General features: G+C 49.3%; 1 protein-coding gene across 1 annotated transcript in view; it reads right to left on the reverse strand.

Annotated features, from left to right (window-relative positions):
* Positions 1-616: 616 nt before the first annotated feature.
* LOC101952528 (CD276 antigen-like) overlaps positions 617-21,038 on the reverse strand; it is a 31,976-nt gene continuing 11,554 nt past the window's right edge. The window contains exons 4-10 of the mRNA XM_065574667.1: positions 18,474-18,770; positions 18,043-18,210; positions 15,812-15,837; positions 8,249-8,381; positions 5,699-6,052; positions 3,347-3,643; positions 617-3,083 (exon numbers count right to left, since the gene is read on the reverse strand). Coding sequence (XP_065430739.1) covers positions 2,707-3,083; positions 3,347-3,643; positions 5,699-6,052; positions 8,249-8,381; positions 15,812-15,837; positions 18,043-18,210; positions 18,474-18,770 — 1,652 coding nt within the window. The 3' untranslated portion in view covers positions 617-2,706. The remainder of the gene's footprint in view (positions 3,084-3,346; positions 3,644-5,698; positions 6,053-8,248; positions 8,382-15,811; positions 15,838-18,042; positions 18,211-18,473; positions 18,771-21,038) is intronic.

Here is a 21,038-nt window from a genome sequence, read left to right on the forward strand (position 1 = left end):
GGACCAAAAAGCTGGACATATCCAGGAAAATCCAGACGTATGGTAACCCTACCGCACCAGCTAGCTGCAACGGGCTGCTCTTCCTGCAAGCAGTGGACAAAGCAGGCAGGTGCCAAACGACGTTAAAAGGGAGCATTGCACAACTTTAAACAAGCATGTTCCCTAATTGATCAGCAACATAACAACATTAACCGGGATGACTTTAAGCGAGGATTTACTGTACTGAACCCGGCCCTTGTTGCTGCTGGCTGCAACACTAACGAGGCTGCCCTTGATGGGACACTTCTGAGAGTATCACTTCAGGACAAATTGCTTAGAGCAGGGCTGTTATAGCCCAAGGCTGGGGCTCCTTTACTTTTAAGGCAAACCAAACCAGCCAAGTAGAGAGGACTTTGGTCTCACCCCACTGGCTAACCACAAGTCACACAAGCAATTCCCTTAGACACTCCAGTTTCCCAGTATCACCACCAGTGCCGCTTGTTATGGGGACGAATGGTTATGAAAACCAATGTCCCACTAAAAGAAAAAAGGTTCTCCTGATCCCAAAGGACCAAGCCCCAGACCCAGGTTCATATACAAATCAGATCTTACCCACAAATCACGCTGTTGCCAATCCTTTAGAATCTAAAATCTAAAGGTTTATTCATAAAAGGAAAAAGATAGAGATGAGAGTTAGAATTGGTTAAATGGAATCAATTACATACAGTAATGGCAAAGTTCTTGGTTTAGGCTCGTAGCAGTGATGGAATAAACTGCAGGCTCAAATCAAGTCTCTGGAACATCCCCAGCTGGGATGGGTCCTCAGTCCTTTGTTCAGAGCTTCAGTTTGCAGCAAGGTTCCTCCAGAAGTAAGAAGCAGGATTGAAGACAAAATAGAGATGAGGCAGGTGCCTTTTATAGTCTCTTCCAGGTGGAAGGACACCCCTTTGTTCTTACTATGGAAAATTACAGCAGCAAGATGGAGCTTGGAGTCACATGGGCAAGTCACATGTCCATGCATGGCTCAATTTGCAGGCCGACGCCATTGTTTACATGTTCGTTTGAACGTTCCCAGGAAAGCTCAGATGTGGATTGGCGTCTCCCAAAGTCCATTGTCAGTTAAGTGTTTCTTGATCGGGCACTTATTGAGAATAGTCCCTTGTCAAGAAGCTGACCAAATGCTTCACTGAGGCTACTTAGAATCAAAACACACTGATATACAAGTACATAGCCAATATTCATAACTTCAGCTGCACAAATGACACACATACAGCTAGCATAATCATAACCAGCAAATAATAACCTCTTCATAGACACCTCACACAACAGCCTTTGTATAATATTTGCTGCAAATATATAACAGTGGTTGCAACAATGATCTATACGGTTACAGTTTATGTCAATAACCTCACAGGTTTCAAATACGTTTCTCTTTGTTTCTTTTAAAGAATACCCAATAGATTTAGTATAAAATACACATTTATTGAAAGTCTTGTTTCTTTTGAAGAAAATCGCTCTGTCTACCAGCAGAAATAAATAAGTGACACCAATAGCTGCACATTATGCGCAATAACTTCTTGACTGTCCCCAAATCCTGTGAGCTCCTGTCACCCACCCCAGCCGATCCCACGCCTCTGAAATCCATGAGGCAGGTCCTGGAATTCATGAGATGGGCTTCGAAATCACGAGATTTTAAAACATCATAAATAAATAGTCAAATCTGCCCTCTGGGCCACCAGGGGAGGCTGCCGGTGCCCCATGCATGAGGGTTGGGGGTGCTCCAGCCAGCTGGAAGCGAACACACACAGAGGATTTCTGGGGACAGCTCCTGGGTGGTGGGGGAATCATGTCCTTCTGTTAAACCTGGGGTGGGGGAGCTGCCATCCTATTGCTCTCCATCCCACCCTTAGTACTATACTCCCCAGTCCACCTCCCACCCCCCACAATCCCCTACTCCCCCTTGGTCTCCCTCCTGCCCCCGGTGATAAATTGTTCCCCATCTGCACAGGAGGTAGAGGCAGCAGCAATGGGCTTAACCTGCAGCCGGGGAGAGTGAGGGTAGATATCAGGAACCACTTGCTAGCTCCCAGGGGAGTTCAGTCTGGACTCGGTGTCCAAGGGAGGTCGTGGGATCCCCGCCACTGGAGGTTTCTAAGCCCAGGCTGGACAAGCCCCTATCAGGGCTGCTCTAGGGTTACTTGGTCCCGCTTCAGTGCAGGGGCTGGACGAGCTGTCCTCCGAGGTCCCTCCCAGCCCCAGAACAAGGCGTAATGGTCTCAAGTTGTAGTTAGGGAGGTTTAGGTTGGATATTAGGAAAAACTTTTTCACTAGGAGGGTGGTGAAGCACTGGAATGGGTTCCCTAGGGAGGTGGTGGAATCTCCTTCCTTAGAGGTTTTTAAGGTCAGGCTTGACAAAGCCCTGGCTGGGATGATTTAGTTGAGGTTGGTCCTGTTTTGAGCAGGGGGTTGGACTAGACGACCTCCTGAGGTCCCTTCCAACCCTGAGATTATATGATCTCTGGGGTTCTATAAATACCTTTGAGGCTCTGGCCCTAGCCCCACAGGGATCTCACTAATCGCTCTGATGTGGGGCAGTGATTAGAGGGGGACAAAGAGCTGCCCTGCGTGAGTGGGGTTAGGTTCCCCTGTGGGGGCCGTAGTGTATGAGCCCCGTTGTATTGACATGGGTCAGTCCCCGCCTCGCAGGGAGCTCTCGCCTCGCAGGGATCAGGGACAAAAGCAAGCCCTGGTGCAGTGGCTCTGTGCTGCCCGTAGAACTGCGCTGCCCTTGCTATGAAGTGCGGCCATCGATTCAAGAGACCCCTGGCTCCCAGCTACAGAGCCTTGGCGTGAAAGTGAGGGAGCCGCCGGGAGATCAGCCCCGAGGCCGAGGGTGGGTGTACCCAGGGCTGGGCAGGCTCTGGGGCCCGGCTGGATCTGGGGTGAAGGATCCTCCACATCCCTCGTCCCGGCGAAGCGACTCTCTGAGCAGCGTCTGCAAGTCCCACGGCTGGGAGGGCGAAGGATCCACACAGCCAGTATCACAGACAGGAACACGGCGCCCAGACAGGCCACCAACAGCCAGACGTGGCTGCGTCTCTGCCCTGCAAGAGAGAGCCCAGAGCTTCCTGTGAACAGGGCCTGAGAGCAGGTGCGAGCTCCCCAGGCTCAGCGTGTCACCCTCCCACCTGGGCCAACGCAGCAAAGCCCAAACTTGGGACTGCTGAGCAGCAATACCCCACTCTGCCACTGGGGGGCGACAATGGGTTAAATAACTCTGCTCAGCCACTAATCCCCTCCCCACGTCCCGCTGTGGGGCAGAGCCCTGCACTGGCTGGACAATTCCCATCCTCCTTCCCCCACGCACCTGGTTCTCCTGCCACTGTGATGTGCTGCATGTGGGTCTCCCGCCCAGGCGCGGTCACCAGGAGCACGGTGAGGTTGGTGCTCTGCCCCACGGGCACGGCCAGCTCGCTGCACAGGGTGTAAAGGCCCCAGGCGTCCACGGACTCTGTGGTACTGCTGAGCTCTGTCAGGTTGGTTCCCATCCCGTCCCTCCACTCCACGCTCGCCCGGGGGTACCCGCCCCCCGAGCTGAAGGTCAAGAGGGTGTGGCCCAGCCGAAACGAGAGGTCAAGGGTCAGATGAGGCTCACTGTAGGGTGCTGAAAGGAAAAACACTTCCCATGTCTCTGGAGTTTTTCACCTTCAATTGCTTGACAGGCTCCAAACACAGGAATTGCTCCCCCAGTGCAGAGATGCAGCTGCCTCTGGGGTGGAACAGCCAGGTAACAGCTGCCCAGCAACACAGCACAAGAGGTTAAGTTTTGCAGTTTGAGGTTAAGCAATGAAGTTTGGGGTTTGAGCCAGCTTTGTGGAGGGACATTGCCTGCCGTTTGTCTGAGATCAGATCCACTCGGGATGGCCACAGTGTCCACCCCACACAAGAAAACTCTCCCCACCTTGGTCTTACCAGCCAGAGCCAGTTACCATTTACAGAGATACTGGTTTCCTTCTGCAGAAGGTATTTTGGGGCCAGATCCCCAGCTGTTGTCAATCAGCAATGGCACCACTGGAATCAATGGGGCTATGCTGGATAACTCAGCTGAGAATTTTGTCCTTGTGTTTGTCATGTTTCCAACATTAGCTTCATTTTCCTCCCACTGATATTTAAGAATGGCCAGACTGGGTCAGAGCAAAGGTCCATCTAGCCCAGTATCCTGTCTTCCAACAGTGGCCAATGCCAAGTGCCCCAGCAGGAATGAATAGAACTGGTAATCATCAAGTGATCCACCCGCTGTTGCCCATTCCCAGTTTCTGGCAAACAGAGGCTAGGGACACCATCCCTGCCCATCCTGGCTAATAGCCATTGATGGACCTAGCCTCCAGGAACGTATTTAGTTCTTTTCTGAACCCTGTTATAGTATTGGCCTTCACCACATCCCCTGGCAACGGGTTCCACAGGTTGACCATGCGTTGTGTGAGGAAATACTTCCTGTTTGTTTTAAACCTGCTGCCATAGAGGCAATAGGATATTTTCTGTCTTATTATCTATCCCTTTCCTAATGATTCCCAACATTCTCTTCGCTTTTTTAACTGCTGCTGCACATTGAGTGGATGTTTTCAGAGAACTCTCCACAGTGACTCCCAGATCTCTTTCTTGAGTGGTAACAGCTAATTTAGACCCCATCATTTTACATGTGTGGTTGGGATTATGTTTTCCAATGTGCATTACTTTGCATTTATCAACACTGAATTTCATCTGCCATTTTGTTGCCCAGTCACCCAGTTTTGTGAGATCCCTTTGTACCCCTCTGATACTTGTCTTGTAACAAGTTACCAATCCATCAGAGAACCTTCCCTTTTATCCCATGACAGCTTACTTTGCTTCAGAGACAGAACCCAATTTGTGCCTCTAGTTCTACCCCCCCCCCCCCCCCACCACCACTCCAGTTTGAACTGTACAGTCTGGAGTGCCGGTGGCCAGCCTGGAAGAACACATTTCCAAATCTGTGGATAACTACCAATCTCTGCCATCCTTCAGCCCTCTATGGCACATTGCTTTGAGCCCCAGACCCCTAAATGGAGTTGGTAAAGCAGTAAAGGCTGATTCTAGGCAATACTTCTCCCACCACAGTACAAGCCTAACCCATGGAACTCCTTCCCACAGATATCACTGAGGCCAGGAGCACAGAAAGATTGAAGAAACGATTGGACATTGCTATGGCGCAGATAATCCAGAGTCATGGTCGAGGGCTGCAAACCCTTCTGCTTTGGGGAATCAGCTGTAGGTCGGAGATCTTTGAATCTCTGCTCCTGACAGCAGACCTTTCGAGGTCCCTTCCAGCCCCACATTTCGATGCTAAGATGCTGTGTCCACGTTAGTCTATCACTGTGCACTAGAGTTACCCTTGCCTCTGCCTCTCAGCAGCTGGCCACGCTTGGAAATGGGCTAACGGGCTACATGGCCCCCTGGGTCTGAGTCAACCTTATCTTCTCTGGGCAGCTGGTGGAGCCTGTAAACCTATGTCACAGCCTCTGGTGTCAGTGCTGATTATACCCACAGTGCCAGGCACTGACCTCTCTCGTCCTGCTGCCCGCTGGCATGAGGTGGGAGATTATCTGCAAATAAACCAGCTTCCAGCCCAGCCTCCCTCAGCCCATCGGATATCGAAGGGCAACAGAGCCTTAGGAGAAACTTCAGGTTGAATGAGCCGTACCGATCACTGTAACCTGCCTCGTCTCCGAAGTTGTGCCCAGCTCCGAGGTGACGTGGCAGCGATAGATGCCCTCATCCTGGGTGCGGACACCCATAAGCGTCAGGGATGCGTTCCCCCGGGCCAACCCCTCTGGATCCAGCTGGGTCCGGTTCCTATAAGCCTCGTCCTGTCTCTCCAGCTGCTCCTTCCCGTAATAGTGACTATGAACCACCAAGATCTCTGCCCCCGCCCGCTCCTTCTGCCAGGTGACTGTCAGGTGCTGGAGGTTCATCCCGGGCTGGGACGGGAAGAGACAGCTCAGGGTGACGTCCCTCCCGAACTGAGCAGTGACGGGCGATTCAGCTGTGATAAGCCCTGAAAGGGAAACAGAGTCAGGAACGGAGATCCCAGCCACTGCCCGGTCTCCCCCTGCCCTGGGGCCTCTGTAACCCCAGGAGGTTAGTACCAAATGGGATGGGAGCTTGGGGGCAGGAAGAGATGAAAGGGGACATGGGCTGACATGCTTCAGGGACCAGGAAATGGAGCCTTTCACCTATCAGCCATTAGGTCAGTCAGTGGCTCACGTGTGAGACGAGTTGGTGGGTCTCAGCCCAGTTCCCAGCAGGACCGGCCATCCACACCAATAAAACCACCCTCCCAACTGGCCCTTTGCTTAGCAGCAGAAAGTCCCAAGGCTCGTCAAACTCCAGAGCTTGATCTTCTGCCATCCCCCTATATGGCACTGGGGCAAATTGGGGGAGGGATGACAAAAGGATCTCCGTGATGCTCTCTCCCTAGCATCGACATGACTGACACCGAAACAGAAAGGCTGGGGAGACGTTTGAACACTGGTGGGGGGGGGCGAGTGAGTTCTGTATCATCAGCCCCAAACCCTCATGATTCAGGCCCCCAAAAGCCATGAGCTCGGCTTAGAAATCAGGCGATCGTAACTAATACCCGGGCTGTTCTGCTCATTGGCCTTCTGGCTTCCGAGCCCTCGGGCAGCACCCAGGTCGGGTTTGCAATAGAGCGGGTCAAATGTTTGGTCTGAAATGTTGTTTTCGAACAAAAAATGGCTTCTGAGGTTTAACTGAACACACGTCCCCAACCGTTGAATGATTTTGGGCAGCGAAAATCCCCCAAATTTCAGTCACAAGAAAAAATATTTTCAGTTTTCTAGTTTTCAGGGTTTCAAAGAAAACACCCCAAAATTCCTGAGGAAAATTTTAAACAAAACCTCAAATTTTTCCACTGACTTTTTCTTGGCAACAAAAATCCACATCCCGGCCCGCTCGGGCTTCCAAGCTTTTCTCCACAAACGTGAGGGTGAAAATCTTAGTTTTTAACCAAATAATTCCTCTGTAATTCACAGTCAGCAAGAGCTGGGTTTTCCGTTAAATGCTCAATATCACCTTCAAATTGTGAAGGGACCGAACATGCCGAGAGAGCGGGGAGAGGAGGTTTCTTAAATCAAAACAGTTTTAGAGAGCTGAACAAATATCAACTCGTTTGTGACGTTGCACTCTAAATAATTTTATGAAAATATGCTAATGAGTGTGAATATAATGTCACTAGAATATGCTTCATGCAAAAGGTCTCTTGTAAGGTATCATTACAGAGCTTATAGTCTACTGAGTGTGCTCATCCTAGTTGTCTGTTTGTATCATTCTTGTATCTTAAACTAGAAATATGAAGTATTACTCTGAAGTCCTATTGTAATTATGCAAAGTGTGGGCCATTAATGGTGGCTTGGAATCTTGATGGCTCCCATTAACCAGGACAATTGACTGTAGATGGCTCTGTTTACTTGTAAGTCTTCCTGTATACCTGTGTGCTGGCAAGTGGGTAATAAAGTCTTACAGTGACATGTGATCATGTCACCTGACCTGGAATCCATCTTTAACCTGGTGCTTTCCATTTCGAAGGAGGGGGTGGGAACCCAAAGAGGGACAAAGGATTCCCGCCTTGTGCAAAAGATATATGGGGGGCGGGGGGGGAACAGAACAAAAGGGGCTGCAGTCATGAGAAATCCCAGAATATGTATTAATACCTGGGGGAGCAAACAACTGTGCATCTCTCTCTATCAGTGTTATAGAGGGCGAACAATTTAGGAGTTACCCTGTATAAGATTTATACAGAGTAAAACGGATTTATTTGGCATTTGGACCCCATTGGGAGCTGGCCATCTGAGTGCTGGAGACAGGAACACTTAAGCTGTTTTCAGTTAAGCCTGCAGCTTTGGGGGGACATAGTTCAGACCTGGGTCTGTGTTTGTAGCAGGCTAGAGTGTCTGGCTCAAACCAAGCAGGACACTGAAGTCCCACGTCCCAAGCTGGCAGGGAAAACAGGCTCAGAGGTAGTCCCAGCCCATCAGGTGGCAGTTCCCAAGGGGGTCTCTGTGATCCAACCCGTCACATCGTTTTCCTGTTCGTGTTCAATAACACCACTGGCAGGCACTAGAGCGTCGGCCCCGAACCCGAGCTCGGGAGCTACAAGGGAGCTCGGGAAACTCCCCCTGGTTTGTAAACAGGGCAGGACAGGAGAGCAGCGGCTAGCAAGTGAGATACTCACCCCAATGAGCCCCCCAGACAAGGAACAGGGAAATTGGGGAACAAAGGCCGGGGCACATCACACGCCGCAGAGACTCAGATTTGCCCTGCAAGAGAAGCGCAGACACTGATTGGCAAAGCAACCCCCCACCGCCCTACGGAATTGATTTCACAGTTACGCCCCCCGTCCTCCAACAACATCTCCCAGCTCCCAAGCAGGGCCCAACTCAAACCAGTGACTTCATCCCAGCCCCAGGTCAGCAACGAGCAAAAGCCGGTCCCATTTCACACCTCCTAATGCATGTACTGGCTCAGCCAGTCCCATTCCGAGCGTATCAGCTCCCTCCTGAGCCCACCGTCCCACCCCCATGCCCCATTCCCCTCCCTCCGCCTCTCCCTGCACCATAACCGCTCCCCAGCCATGATCAGCGGTCAAGACAATCTGTGCCCTGGATCAGACATCGCAGCTCAGCCATGGGGCAGATCCTGTCCCAGCCATGAAGACAGGCAGACGCTGTCTGAGACAAGCAACCCGAGTCACTGACGTACTCACCGGAGCCGTCCAGCAGGACCCGGCAGACACAGAGCCCAGAGAGAGTCGCGGTCAGGAAATGGGGGACCGGCACAGGCAGCGTGGCCTCCTGAAACCTGCTCTGAATATCAGTCGCTCCTTGTTGGGTATTTAAATTGCCAAGCTATGGGGAATTTCCGGAAGCTATGGGGGGGGAAGCACAGGGGTTTACAAATAATATGAAATGTAATGTCCCCAAACATCCCACATGCCTGCACGTGACTATGGAGTTTCCAATCAGCAGAGCTCTGCCACATGCTGCGTCATGGGACATGTGACACCTACGGCGAGTGGAAACTGATCGGTTTTAGCCTCCCGTGATCAATTTCCTGTAACCAAGGCGGAAAGCGAAACAAATACAGACTCACCTGCAGTTTGCTTTAGTCTTTGACCTCCACGCACAGGCAGCCTCTGAGGGACCTGCTGCTTCTCACTGTGGAGCTGTCAGACCCGTCTATGGCTGGGGGGTTAAACGGCCTGTGACCACAGCGTATCCTGTGGTAACTGAACCCTTCTGCCAGGTGGGATCGGCAGAACAAGGGCCGGGTTCCGTATCCAGGGGTCCCTCTTAACAACACAGCGCAGAGCCGGCTCGAGCCCCCACCCAGTAACCTGGGAAATTACACACCAGCCCCAGGAGCCGCTAAGCGTCCCAACACCCCGAGTCAGTGCACAGCAAAGAAAACTTCTAATCCAAAAGGGAAAAGAACCCGGCACTGATATGGGAAAACACCACAGTCACGGTGGTGCCACCAAACATTGACAAAATTCACTTCTGTGTCTTACTATAGAAGCTCAGAACCACACACACCTGTTTGTTGGTTGCTGTATCTGTACTTTTGCCCATCAAAAGCGAATATGACGCACATTTTATGTCTGTCCTAAGTTGATGCTGCATTGTAGGGTCAGGAACACTTTTTATCAGTGCTGTGTGTTTTGTTCACTGCATGACTTGTTCAGTGCATGGACTTACTAGACAGCTCAGCTACTATACGTCCAAGATGGCCAATGGAGAGAATACTTGAGTGACAAGCAATGTAAGCGGCTAGTTTAAGATCGCCAATTTTCACTGAATTATCAACATGTATTGTTTTGATTCTGGAGTCAAACAGGATTCTTGAGTTTGAAAACAGAGCAGTATTCTTTATGAGCTTATCCGGTCTACTGTGCACAACAAGAGCGCTATGATGTGCTCCTAATTCACATTTGCAGTATTTACACGTTGCTTTCGATTCAGCCCCGTGTACACTCCTTGTCCATTGTTTTAATGGGTTGTCTTGTTCCCAATCTTTCTTGTATTTCTTTCTGTACTTCGCCCACTTGCCACACTGCATGACTGACTAGGCTGATAATAACAACGATTAGGCCACTACAAAGGAAAGAATTAAAAAAATATAATGTAGCTGGTAACTACTCATGCAGTTTAACTTCGCATTTCTCTACTTGTAGACTGAAAAAAAAATCAGTTCTACTACTTCTAATTCATGTCATTTTCAGTGTCCTAGTGCACCAATGTTTGGGTTTCAAACACTGCACAAGGGTCTTTGTCGAAGAACTATTTTTCGTTGGATCCGCAGCCTTCGAACAAAAGTCTTGGAACATTTTTAGTAGTCTCTGGTTTTATAACTTGGGTTTTTTTTTAAATAAATAAATGATGGCTCCCAAGAAGGAAGGCTGTCATCTGTTACAGCTGCACCACAGCTTCAGTGGAGGGCAAAGCATGCGCACGAACCCCGGCTTCTCACTGCCTGCCCCCACTAACAGCTGCAAAGCAGGTGTACAGAACCTGACATTCATTGTACTACATGGCATTCGAAATCTGCTGCAAGGGCTGCTAATTTCTTTTAGAACCTGGAGGAGGGAAGGGGAGGGCCCTGGGGTGGGAGTCTGGTCCCAGGAGTGAGTTTGTGGGGAAGACCAGTGAGCAGGGCCCGAGGAGGGAGAGGGGGTGAAAGTGGGGAGGGGCAACAGGAGGCTTGGGTGGGGTGAGCTGAAGCAGGGCTGGGAAGATCCATGGGGGGTGGATGCTGGTGAGGGGAGAGCGGAGACTAGGGTAAAAGGGTGGGAGGCCTGTGGGTAGAGAAACATGGAAGGGGAGACTATGGGGTGGATTGTGGGAAGCTGGGCTGGGGCAAAAGGCCGGGAGAGCCTGGGAACGGGGGTTGGAATCGAGGGGGAGGACGGTGGGTGGGAAGAGGCTGAAGGGGGTAGGGAGAAGCTGGTGGGGATTTGGGGGATTTTGTCAGGGATATTTTTAGTAAACGTCAGGGACAGGTCATGGGCTTCTGTGAATTTTTCTTTATTGCGCGTTACCTGTCCATGACTTTTACTAAAAATATCCCTGACAAAATCCCCCAAATCCCCACCAGTTTATTAAATGAAGATATTGATACAATAGAAATCACAGAAACTTGTTGGAATGATGATAATCAATAGGACATGGTAATACTAGGGTGGAAGATGTATAGAAATGACAGAGCAGGTCATGTGGCACTATATGGGAAAGATGGTGACAGTGACTGTGAAAAGCTCAGGGAGATTAGAGAGGCTATAAAAATAAAAAACTTAATAATAATGGGGGATTCCAACTATCCCCACAGTGACTGGGTACATGTCACCTGAGGACGGGATGCAGAGCTGAAATTTCTTGACACCTTAAATGAAGCTTCTTGGAGCAGCTAGTTCTGGATCCCACAGGGTGGAGGCAATTCTTGATTTAGTCCTAAGTGGAGCACAGGATCTGGTCCAAGAGGTGAATAGAGCTGAACCGCTTGGTAAGAGCGACCATAAAATAATTACATTTGACTTCCCTGTGGCGGGGAAAACACCACAGCAGCCCACCATGGTAGCATTTAACGTCAGAAAGGGGAACTACACAAAAATGAGGAAGTTAGTTAACAGAAAGATACAGTGCCAAAAGTGAAATCGCTGCAAGCTGCATAGAAACTTTTAAAAAACACCATAATAGAGGATTAAATTAAATGTATACCTCAACTTAAAAAACACAGTAAGAAGATCAAAAAAGTTCCACCGTGGCTAGACAACAAAGTAAAAGAGGCAGTTAGAGGCAAAAAGGCATCCTTTAAAAATTAGAAGTTAAATCCTACTGAAGAAAATAGAAAGGAGCATAAACTCTGGCAAGTCAAGTGTAAAAGTATAATTAGGCAGTCCAAAAAAGAGAGTGTGAAGAGCAGCTAGCCAAAGAATCAAAAACTAATGGCAATTTTTTTCTAAAGTACATCAGAAGCAAGAAGCCTGCTAAACAACCAATGGGGCCCCTGGACGATCGAGATGCTAAAGGAGCACTCAAGGACAATAAGGCCAGTGAGAAGAAACTAAATGAAATCTTTGCATTGGTCTTCAAGGCTGAGGATGTGAGGGAGATTTCCAGACTTGAGCAATTTTTTTTAGGTGATAAATCTGAGGAACTGTCCCGGATTGAGGTGTCATTAGAGGAGGTTTTAGAACAAATTGATAAATTAAAGAGTAATAAGTCACCAGGATCAGATGCTATTCCCCCAAGCGTTCTGAAGGAACTCAAATGTGAAATTGCAGAACTACAAACTAGTACGTAACCTATCATTTAAATCAGCTTCTGTACCAAATGACTGGAGAATAGCTAATGTGACGCCTATTTTTAAAAAAGATTTTGGAAGTGATCCTGGCAATTACAGGCCAGTGAGCCTAACTCAAGTACCAGGCAAATTAGTTGAAACTATAGTAAAGAACAGAATTATTAGACACATAGATGAAAACGATTTGATGAAGAAGATTCAACATGTCTTTTCTAAAGGGAAATCATGCCTCACCAATCTATTGCAATTCTTGGAGGGGGTCAACAGACATGTGGACAAGGGGGATGCAGTGGATATACTGTACTTGGACTTTCAGAAAGCCTTTGACAAGATCCATCAACAAAGGCTCTTAGGCAAAGCCAGCTGTCATGGGATAAGAGACAAGGTCCTCTCATGGATCAGTAACTGGTTAAAAAACTGGAAACAAAAGGTAGGAATAAATGGTCAGTTTTCAGAATGGAGAGAGGTAAATAGCGGGGTCCCTCAGGGATCTGTACTGGGACTTGTGCTGTTCAATATATTCAGAAATGATCTAGAGAAAGGGGTAAACAGTGAGGTGGCAACATTTGCAGATGATATAAAATTACTCAAGATAGTTAAGTCCTAAGCAGACTGCAAAAAGTTACATAGGGATCTCACAAAACTGGGTTCCTGGGCAAGAAAGTGGCAGATGAAATTCATTTGTTGATAAATGCAAAAGTAATGCATATTGGAAAACATAATCCCAACTATACATACAAAATGATGGGTTCTAAATTAGCTGTTACCACTCAAGAAAGAGATCTTGGAGTCACTGCGGATAGTTCTCTGAAAACATCCACTCAATCTGCAGCGGCAGTCAAAAAAGTGAACAGAATGTTAGGAACCATTAGGAAAGGGATAGATAATAAGATAGAAAATAGCTTAATGCCACTTTATAAATCCATGATAGGCCCACATCTTGAATACTGTGTGTAGATCTAGCCACCCCATCTATAAAAAGTTATATTAGCATTGGAAAAGTTACAGAAAAGGGCAACAAAAATTATTAGGAGTATGGAACAGTTTCCATCTGAGGAGAGATTAAAAAGACTGGGACTGCTCAGCTTGGAAAAGAGAAGACTAAGGGGGGATGTGATAGAGGTCTGTAAAATCTTGACTGGTCTGGAGAAAGTAAAAAAGAAAGTGTTATTTACTCCTTCACATAGCACAAGAACCAGGAGTTACCCAATGAAATTAATAGGCAGCAGGTTTAAAACAAACACAAGGAAATACTTCACACAACACACAGTCAGCCTGTGGAACTCTTTGCCAGGAGATGTTGTGAAAGCCAAAAGTATAACAGGGTTCAAAAAAGAACTGGATCAGTTCCTGGAGGATAGGTCTATCAATGGCTATTAGCCAGCATGAGCAGGGATGCAACCCCATGCTCTGAAGCGTCCCAGCCTCTGTTTGCCAGAAGCTGAGAATGGGCGACAGGGGATGGATCACTTGATGATTACCTGTTCTGTTCATTCCCTGTGGGGCACCTGGCTGGGGTCAATTGGCCGTAGCTCCATTGGAGTCAATGGGGCCAAATCCCAGCTGGGGTCAATGGTTTAGGCCGTGCAGCTTTGCAGCAGCCCAGAATCTAGCTTGTGTGGGGTTGTGGGGTTGTGTCAGCGCACACAAAGGAAGAGACGTTGCTTCACAGTGAAAACACGTCCGTTCATTGTGGTGTCCCTGTCCTCAGTCTCCATTAGCTGCCACTCCACTGGGGGCACCTGCATGGATTGAAACAGCCCTGGAAGGTGGGGAAGGGGAAAGACAGAGAAACAACCCTGTTCCAGAGAAACCCCAGCAAACCCAGGTATTACAGCGATGAGAAGGGGGGAGGCTGTCCAGGGATAACAGGGGGGCAAAGTGCCTCTTTGGGTCAAGGTAGGCGGCTCAATCCCATTTAGTGGAGAGGGTTGAATTTCTAACCCTTTGACCCCTCTAGGGACAGCACCAATCAGATTGTTAAATTAACCCTTGCAAAACCCCATGTGGGAGACAGCATTGTCCCTCACCTGTTATGGCTGGGGAAACTGAGTTACAACACAGAGAATAGACCTGCCCCCAGGGCCACACAGCAAATCAAAAGTTCTGAGTCCAAACTTGTTTTCGTTCCTGGCCACTTAACTCCAATGACCAATTAACAGGTTGGAGGGAAGAAGCCTTGGTTAAAAGGTTAACTTCCCAATTCCCCCCACCTTAGAGCCCAGTCAACATCCCAGAGAGCTGCCAATGGGGCTCCGGCAAAACCAGATTGAACATTTCTGGGGTCCCAAAAGGGAGGAAAACACCCTTTTCCAGGCCCTTCTACATCAGGGAGTAGCAAAAAGAAAGGAAATCGTTTGCAGGTCATCTTGGACTGTGTATGAAGAAGCAGGACTCTGGCTTTATTAAATCTGTAAGCAGAGTCTGAGTGAGCTCCCCCCTGACATCTAGGGGTGAGCTGTGGAAAAAGACTTCAGAAGCTGATCTCGTTTGCACGGACACACTCACCCCGGCTAGGTGCTCAGTATGATGGGACTGCTTGATGGGACAAGTGCCCAAATGATCACTTGTGGCTGGTGTTGGATCCCCTGACTCCTTGTTATTGGGGCAGGAGTAATAAAGGGTTGTTATCCTTGTTGTGTGAACTGACACCCCAATGGCGGGACATACCCTCAACTGAATGGAACTTGCTAGGCAGGGCACATAGGTTCCGAAGCCCAATGGGTGGGGAGATGTAGCTGTAGTGAGTGTTATGGAAGGGGGTTTGATGTGACTCATGCTTGTCTGTACTCATGATATAAATAAAAGAACCTATGTCGGGATTGGTTTTTTTGTTCCTGGTTTGTGTTTATGAGCCCCAGTTGTGGTGTTTTCCCAAATTAATGCTGAGTTAGTTCCTTCCTTTTATTAAAAGTTTTTGCTATATTCAGGCTTTGTGCTTGTGAGAGAAGAAGTTTTGCCTCCTAGGGGCACCTAGGAGTGGTATGTAATTGTCACTGGGTGGGGGCACAAACCGGTTTTGTGTTGTATTGTTGAAAAGAAACCCCTAGCTACTGAACCTGGCCCTTGTTGCTGCTGGCTCCACCTGGCAGAAAGGTTATAAACACATTTCTCTTTGTTTCTTTTAAGGAACACCCAATAGATTTAGTATAAAAATACACATTTTTGAAAGTCTTTCTTTTGAAGAAAATCAGTCTGTCTGCCCAGCAGAAATAAATCAGTGACACCAACAGCTGCACATTATGTGCAATAACTTCCTGACTGTCCCCAAATCCCGTGAGGTCCTGCCATCAACCCCAGCCAATTCTGCGCCTCTGAAATCCACGAGGCAGGTCCTGGAAATCATGAGATGGGCTTTGAAATCATGAGATTTTAAAAGATAAATTAATAGTCAAATCTGCCCTCTGGGCCACCGGGGGAGGCTGCCGGCACCCCATACATGAGGGTTGGGGGTGCTCCAGCCAACTGGAAGCGAACACACACAGAGAATTTCTGGGGCCAGCTCCAGGGTGGTGGAGGAGTCATGTCCTTCTGTTAAGCCTGGGGTGGGGGAGCTGCTATCCTAGTGCTCTCCATCCCCCCCTTAGTACTTTATACTCCCCAATTCAACCCCCGCGCACAATCCCCTACACCCTGTGGTCTCCCTCCTGCCCCCGGTGATAAATTGTTCTCCATCTCCACAGGAGGCAGGAGAAGCAGCAACGGGCTTAACCTGCAGCCGGGGAGAGTGAGGGTAGATATCCGGAAACACTTGCTAGCTCCCAGGGGAGTTCAGTCTGAACTCGGTGTCCAAGGCTACATCTACACTACGGAATTAGGTCAATTTTATAGAAGTTGATTTTTAGAAATTGATTTTATACAGTCGATTGCATATGTCCACACTAAGCGCATTAAGTCGGCAGAGTGCGTCCTCACTACCGTGGCTAGCATCAACTTACGAAGCGGTGCACTGTGGGTAGCTATCCCACAGTTCCTGCCGCCCACTTTCCTGGAACTCTGTGAGTTGCTCTCCCCCACCCTGAAGCACAGGAATACCAAGATAAGAGCTGCCCTGACAGTTGTGAACCAAGTGGCGATAGCCCTGTGGGAACTTGCAACGCCAGACTGCTACCAGTCAGTCGGGAATCAATTTGGAGTGGGCAAGTCTACTGGGATCCATGTACCCAATGCAATCATTGACGTTCTGTTATCAAGGGTCGTGACTCTGGGAAATGTGCAGGACATACGGGATGGCTTTGCTGCAATGGGGTTCCCTAACTGTGGTGGGGTGATAGACAGAACGCATATCCCTATATTGGGACCGGACCACCTTGCCAACCAGTACATGAACCGCAAGGGGTACTTCTCAATGGTGCTGCAAGCACTGGTGGATCACAAGGGACGTTTCACTGACATCAACAGCAGGAACTCCGGACAGTGGTGGGATAGTGGTAGGGTCCCCCCCCAGAATGGCATGCACTGTTCATAGAAGCGGCATGTATGGGGCTCTGATCCGGAGCGACCGTTTGCCTCCTTTGTCTTTTGGTTGGCTTGCCTGAACTCCTTAACTTTCACGCGGCACTGCTGTGTGTCCCCATCGTAGCCTCTGTCCAACATGTCCTGGGAGATTTGGGCAAATATATTTTCATTTCTTTTTTTGGATCGGAGTTCGGCCTGCACAGATGCTTCTCCCCATACAGCGATCAGATCCAAGTGTCTCCCTTTCGGTCCATGCTAGAGCTCGTTTGCAATTCTGGGACTGCATGGTCACCTGTGCTGCTGAGTTCGCCACGCTGACCAAACAGGAAATGAAATTCAAAAGTTCCCAGGGCTTTTCTTGTGTACCTGGCTAGTGCATCGGAGTTCAAAGTGCTGTCCAGAGCGGTCACAGTGGAGCACTCTGGGATAGCTCCCGGAGGCCAATACCATCGATTTGTGTCCGCACAATTCCAAATTTGACCCAGCAAGGTTGATTTTAGCGCTACTCCCCTCACCAGGGAGGAGTACAGAAGTCGATTTTAAGAGCCCTTTAGGTCGACGGAACGGGCTTGGTTGTGGACGCAGTCATTTTTAAATCCACCTAACGCGGCTAAATTCGACCCAACCCCGTAGTGTAGACCAGGCCTAATGGAGGTCGTGGGATCCCCGCCACTGGAGGTTTCTAAGCCCAGGCTGGACAAACCCCTGTCAGGGCTGCTCTAGGGTTACTTGGTCTCGCCTCAGTGTGGGGGGCTGGACTGGCTGCCCTCCCAGCCCCACATCTCTGGGGCTCTATAAATACCTTTGAGGCTCTGGCCCTAGCACTACAGGGGCCTCACTAATCGCTCTGATGTGGGGCAGTGATTAGAGGGGGACAAAGAGCTACCCTGCGTGAGCGGGGTTAGGTTCCCCCCGGTGGGGGCTGTAGTGTATGAGCCCCGTTGTATTGACATGGGTCAGTCCCCGCCTCGCAAGGGGCTCTCCCGTCGCAGGGGTCAGGGACAAGAGCAAGTCCTGGTGCAGTGGCTCTGTGCTGCCCATAGAACTGCGCTGTCCTTGCTATGAAGTGCGGCCATCGATTCTAGAGACCCCTGGCTCCCAGCTACAGAACCTTGGCGTGAAGGCGTGAAGGCGAGGGAGCTGCCAGGAGATCAGCCCCGAGGCCAGTGGTGGGTGTACCCAGGGCTGGGCAGGTGCTAGGGCCTGGCTAGCTCTGGGGTGAAGGATCCTCTACATCCTTCGTCCCGGTGAAGCGACTCTCTGAGCAGCGTCTGCAAGTCGCACGGCCGGGAGAGTGAAGGATCCCCACAGCCACTATCACAGACAGGATCACGGCGCCCAGACAGGCCACCAGCAGCCAGACGTGGCTCCATCTCTGCCCTGCAAGAGAGAGCCCAGAGCTTCCTGTGAACAGGGCCTGAGAGCCGGAGCGAGCTCCCCAGGCTCAGCGTGTCGCCCTCCCGCCCGGGCTGTTGTGGAGAAGCCCAAACTCGGGGCTGCTGAGCGGCAATACCCCACTCTGCCACTGGAGGGAGACAATGGGTTAAATAATTCTGCTCAGCCACTAATCCCCTGCCCACGTCCCGCTGTGGGGCAGAGCCCTGCACTGGCTGGACAATTCCCATCCTCCTTCCCCCACTCACCTGGTCCTCCTGCCACTGTGATGTGCTGCATGTGGGTCTCCCGCCCGGGTGCTGTCACCAGGAGCACGGTGAGGTTGGTGCTCCGCCCCACAGGCACGGCCAGCTCGCTGCACAGGGTGTAAAGGCCCCAGGCGTCCACGGACTCTGTGGTAGTGCTGAGCTCTGTCAGGTTGGTTCCTGTCCCGTCCCTCCACTCCACGCTCGCCCGGGGGTACCCGCCCCCCGAGCTGAAGGTCAAGAGGGTGTGGCCCAGCCGAAACGAGAGGTCAAGGGTCAGATGAGGCTCACTGTAGGGTGCTGAAAGGAAAAACACTTCCCCTGTCTCTGGAGTTTTTCACCACCAGTTGCTTGACAGGCTCCAAACACAGGAATTGCTCCCCCAGTGCAGAGATGCAGCTGCCTCTGGGGTGGAACAGCCAGGTAACAGCTGCCCAGCAACACAGCACAAGAGGTTAAGTTTTGCAGTTTGAGGTTAAAACATGAGGTTTGGGGTTTGAGCCAGCTTTGAGGAGGGACATTGCCTGCTGTTTGTCTGAGTTCAGATCCACTTGGGATGGCCAGTGTCCACCCCACACACGAACACTCTCCCCACCTTGGTCTTACCAGCCAGAGCCAGTTACCATTTATAGGAATCCTGGTTTCCTTCTGCAGAAGATGTTTTGACACCAGATGGGGATCTGGCCCCAATTGGCCATAGCGCCATTGGAATCAGTGGGGCTATGCTGGAGAATCTTGTCCTGGGGGTTTCAGTTTTGTTTCCAACATTAACTTCATTTTCTTCCCACTGATATTTAAGAACATAAGAACGGCCAGACTGGGTCAGACCAAAGGTCCATCTAGCCCAGTATCCTGTCTTCCGACAGTGGCCAGTGCTGGGTGACCCAGTGGGAATGAACAGAACAGGGAATCATCAAGTGATCCATCCCCTGTTGCCATCCCCAGCTTTTGGCAAACAGAGGCTAAGGACACCATTCCTGCCTATCCTGGCTAATAGCCATTGATGGACCGATCCTCCAGGAACTTATCTAGTTCTTTTCTGAACCCTGTTATAGTCTTGGCCTTCACAACATCCTCTGGCAAGGAGTTACACAGGTTGACCGTGCGTTGTGTGAAGAAATACTTCCTTTTGTTTGTTTTAAACCTGCTGCCTATTAATTTCCTTGGGCGACCCCTAGTTCTTGTGTTATGGGAAGGAGTAAACTACACTTCCTTATTTATTTTCTCCATACCAGTCATGAGTTTATAGACCTCTATCATATCCCCCCTTGGTTGTCTCTTTTCCAAGTTGAATGGTCCCAGTCTTCTTAATCTCTCTTCATATGGCAGCAGTTCCATACCTCTAATAATTTTTGTTGCCCTTTTCTGAACCTTTTCCAATCCAATATATCTTTTTTGAGATGGGGCGACCACATCCGCACTGAGTATTCAAGATGTGGGTGCACCATGGATTTATACAGAAGCAACATGATATTTTCTGTCTTATTATCTATCCCTTTCTTAATGATTCCCAACATTCTGTTTGCTTTTTTGACTGCCGCTGCACATTGAGTGGATGTTTTCAGAGAACTCTCCACAATGACTCCCAGATCTCTTTCTTGAGTGGTAACAGCTAATTTAGACCCCATCACTTTGTATGTATAGTTGGGATTATGTTTTCCAATGTGCATTACTTTGCATTTATCAACAAATGAATTTCATCTGCCACTTTCTTGCCCAGTCACCCAGTTTTGTGAGACCCCTTTCTAACTTTTCGCAGTCTGCTTAGGACTTAACTATCTTGAAGAATTTTGTATCATCTGCAAATGTTGCCACCTCACTGTTTACCCCTTTTTCTAGATCATTTCTGAAGATATTGAACAGCATAAGTCCCAGTACAGATCCCTGGGGGACCCCGCTATTTACCTCTCTCCATTCTGAAAACTGACCATTTATTCCTACCTTTGTTTCCTGTCTTTGAACAAAAACAAAACAAACAAACAAACAAACAAAAAAGAATGAGGAGTCTGGTGGCACCTTAAAGACTAACAGATTTATTTGGGCATAAGCTTTCCTGGGTAAAAAACACATGGAGTCGGAAGTGGTTTTTTAACCACAAAAGCTTATGCCCAAATAAATCTGTTAGTCTTTAAGGTACCACCAGACTCCTCATTGTTTTTGTGGATACAGCCTAACATGGCTACCCCCGGATACTTGTCTTTTAACCAGTTACCATCCATCAGAGAACCTTCCCTCTTAGCCCATGACAGCTTACTTTGCTTAAGAGACAGAACCCAATTTATGCCTCTAGTTCTACCCCCCCACCCCAGTCTGAACTGTAGAGTCTGGAGTGCCGGTGGCCAGCCTGGAAGGACACAAGTCCGAATCTGTGGATAACTACCAATCTCTGCCATCCTTCAGCCCTCTATGGCACATTGCTTTGAGCCCCAGACCCCTACATGGAATTGGTAAAGCAGTAAAGGCTGATTCTAGGCAATACTTCTCCCACCACAGTACAAGCCTAACCCATGGAACTCCTTCCCACAGATATCACTGAGGCCAGGAGCACAGAAAGATTGAAGAAACGAT

The sequence above is a fragment of the Chrysemys picta genome, chromosome 20 (genome assembly GCF_011386835.1).
Source record: "Chrysemys picta bellii isolate R12L10 chromosome 20, ASM1138683v2, whole genome shotgun sequence".
NCBI classification, from domain to species: Eukaryota; Metazoa; Chordata; order Testudines; family Emydidae; genus Chrysemys; species Chrysemys picta.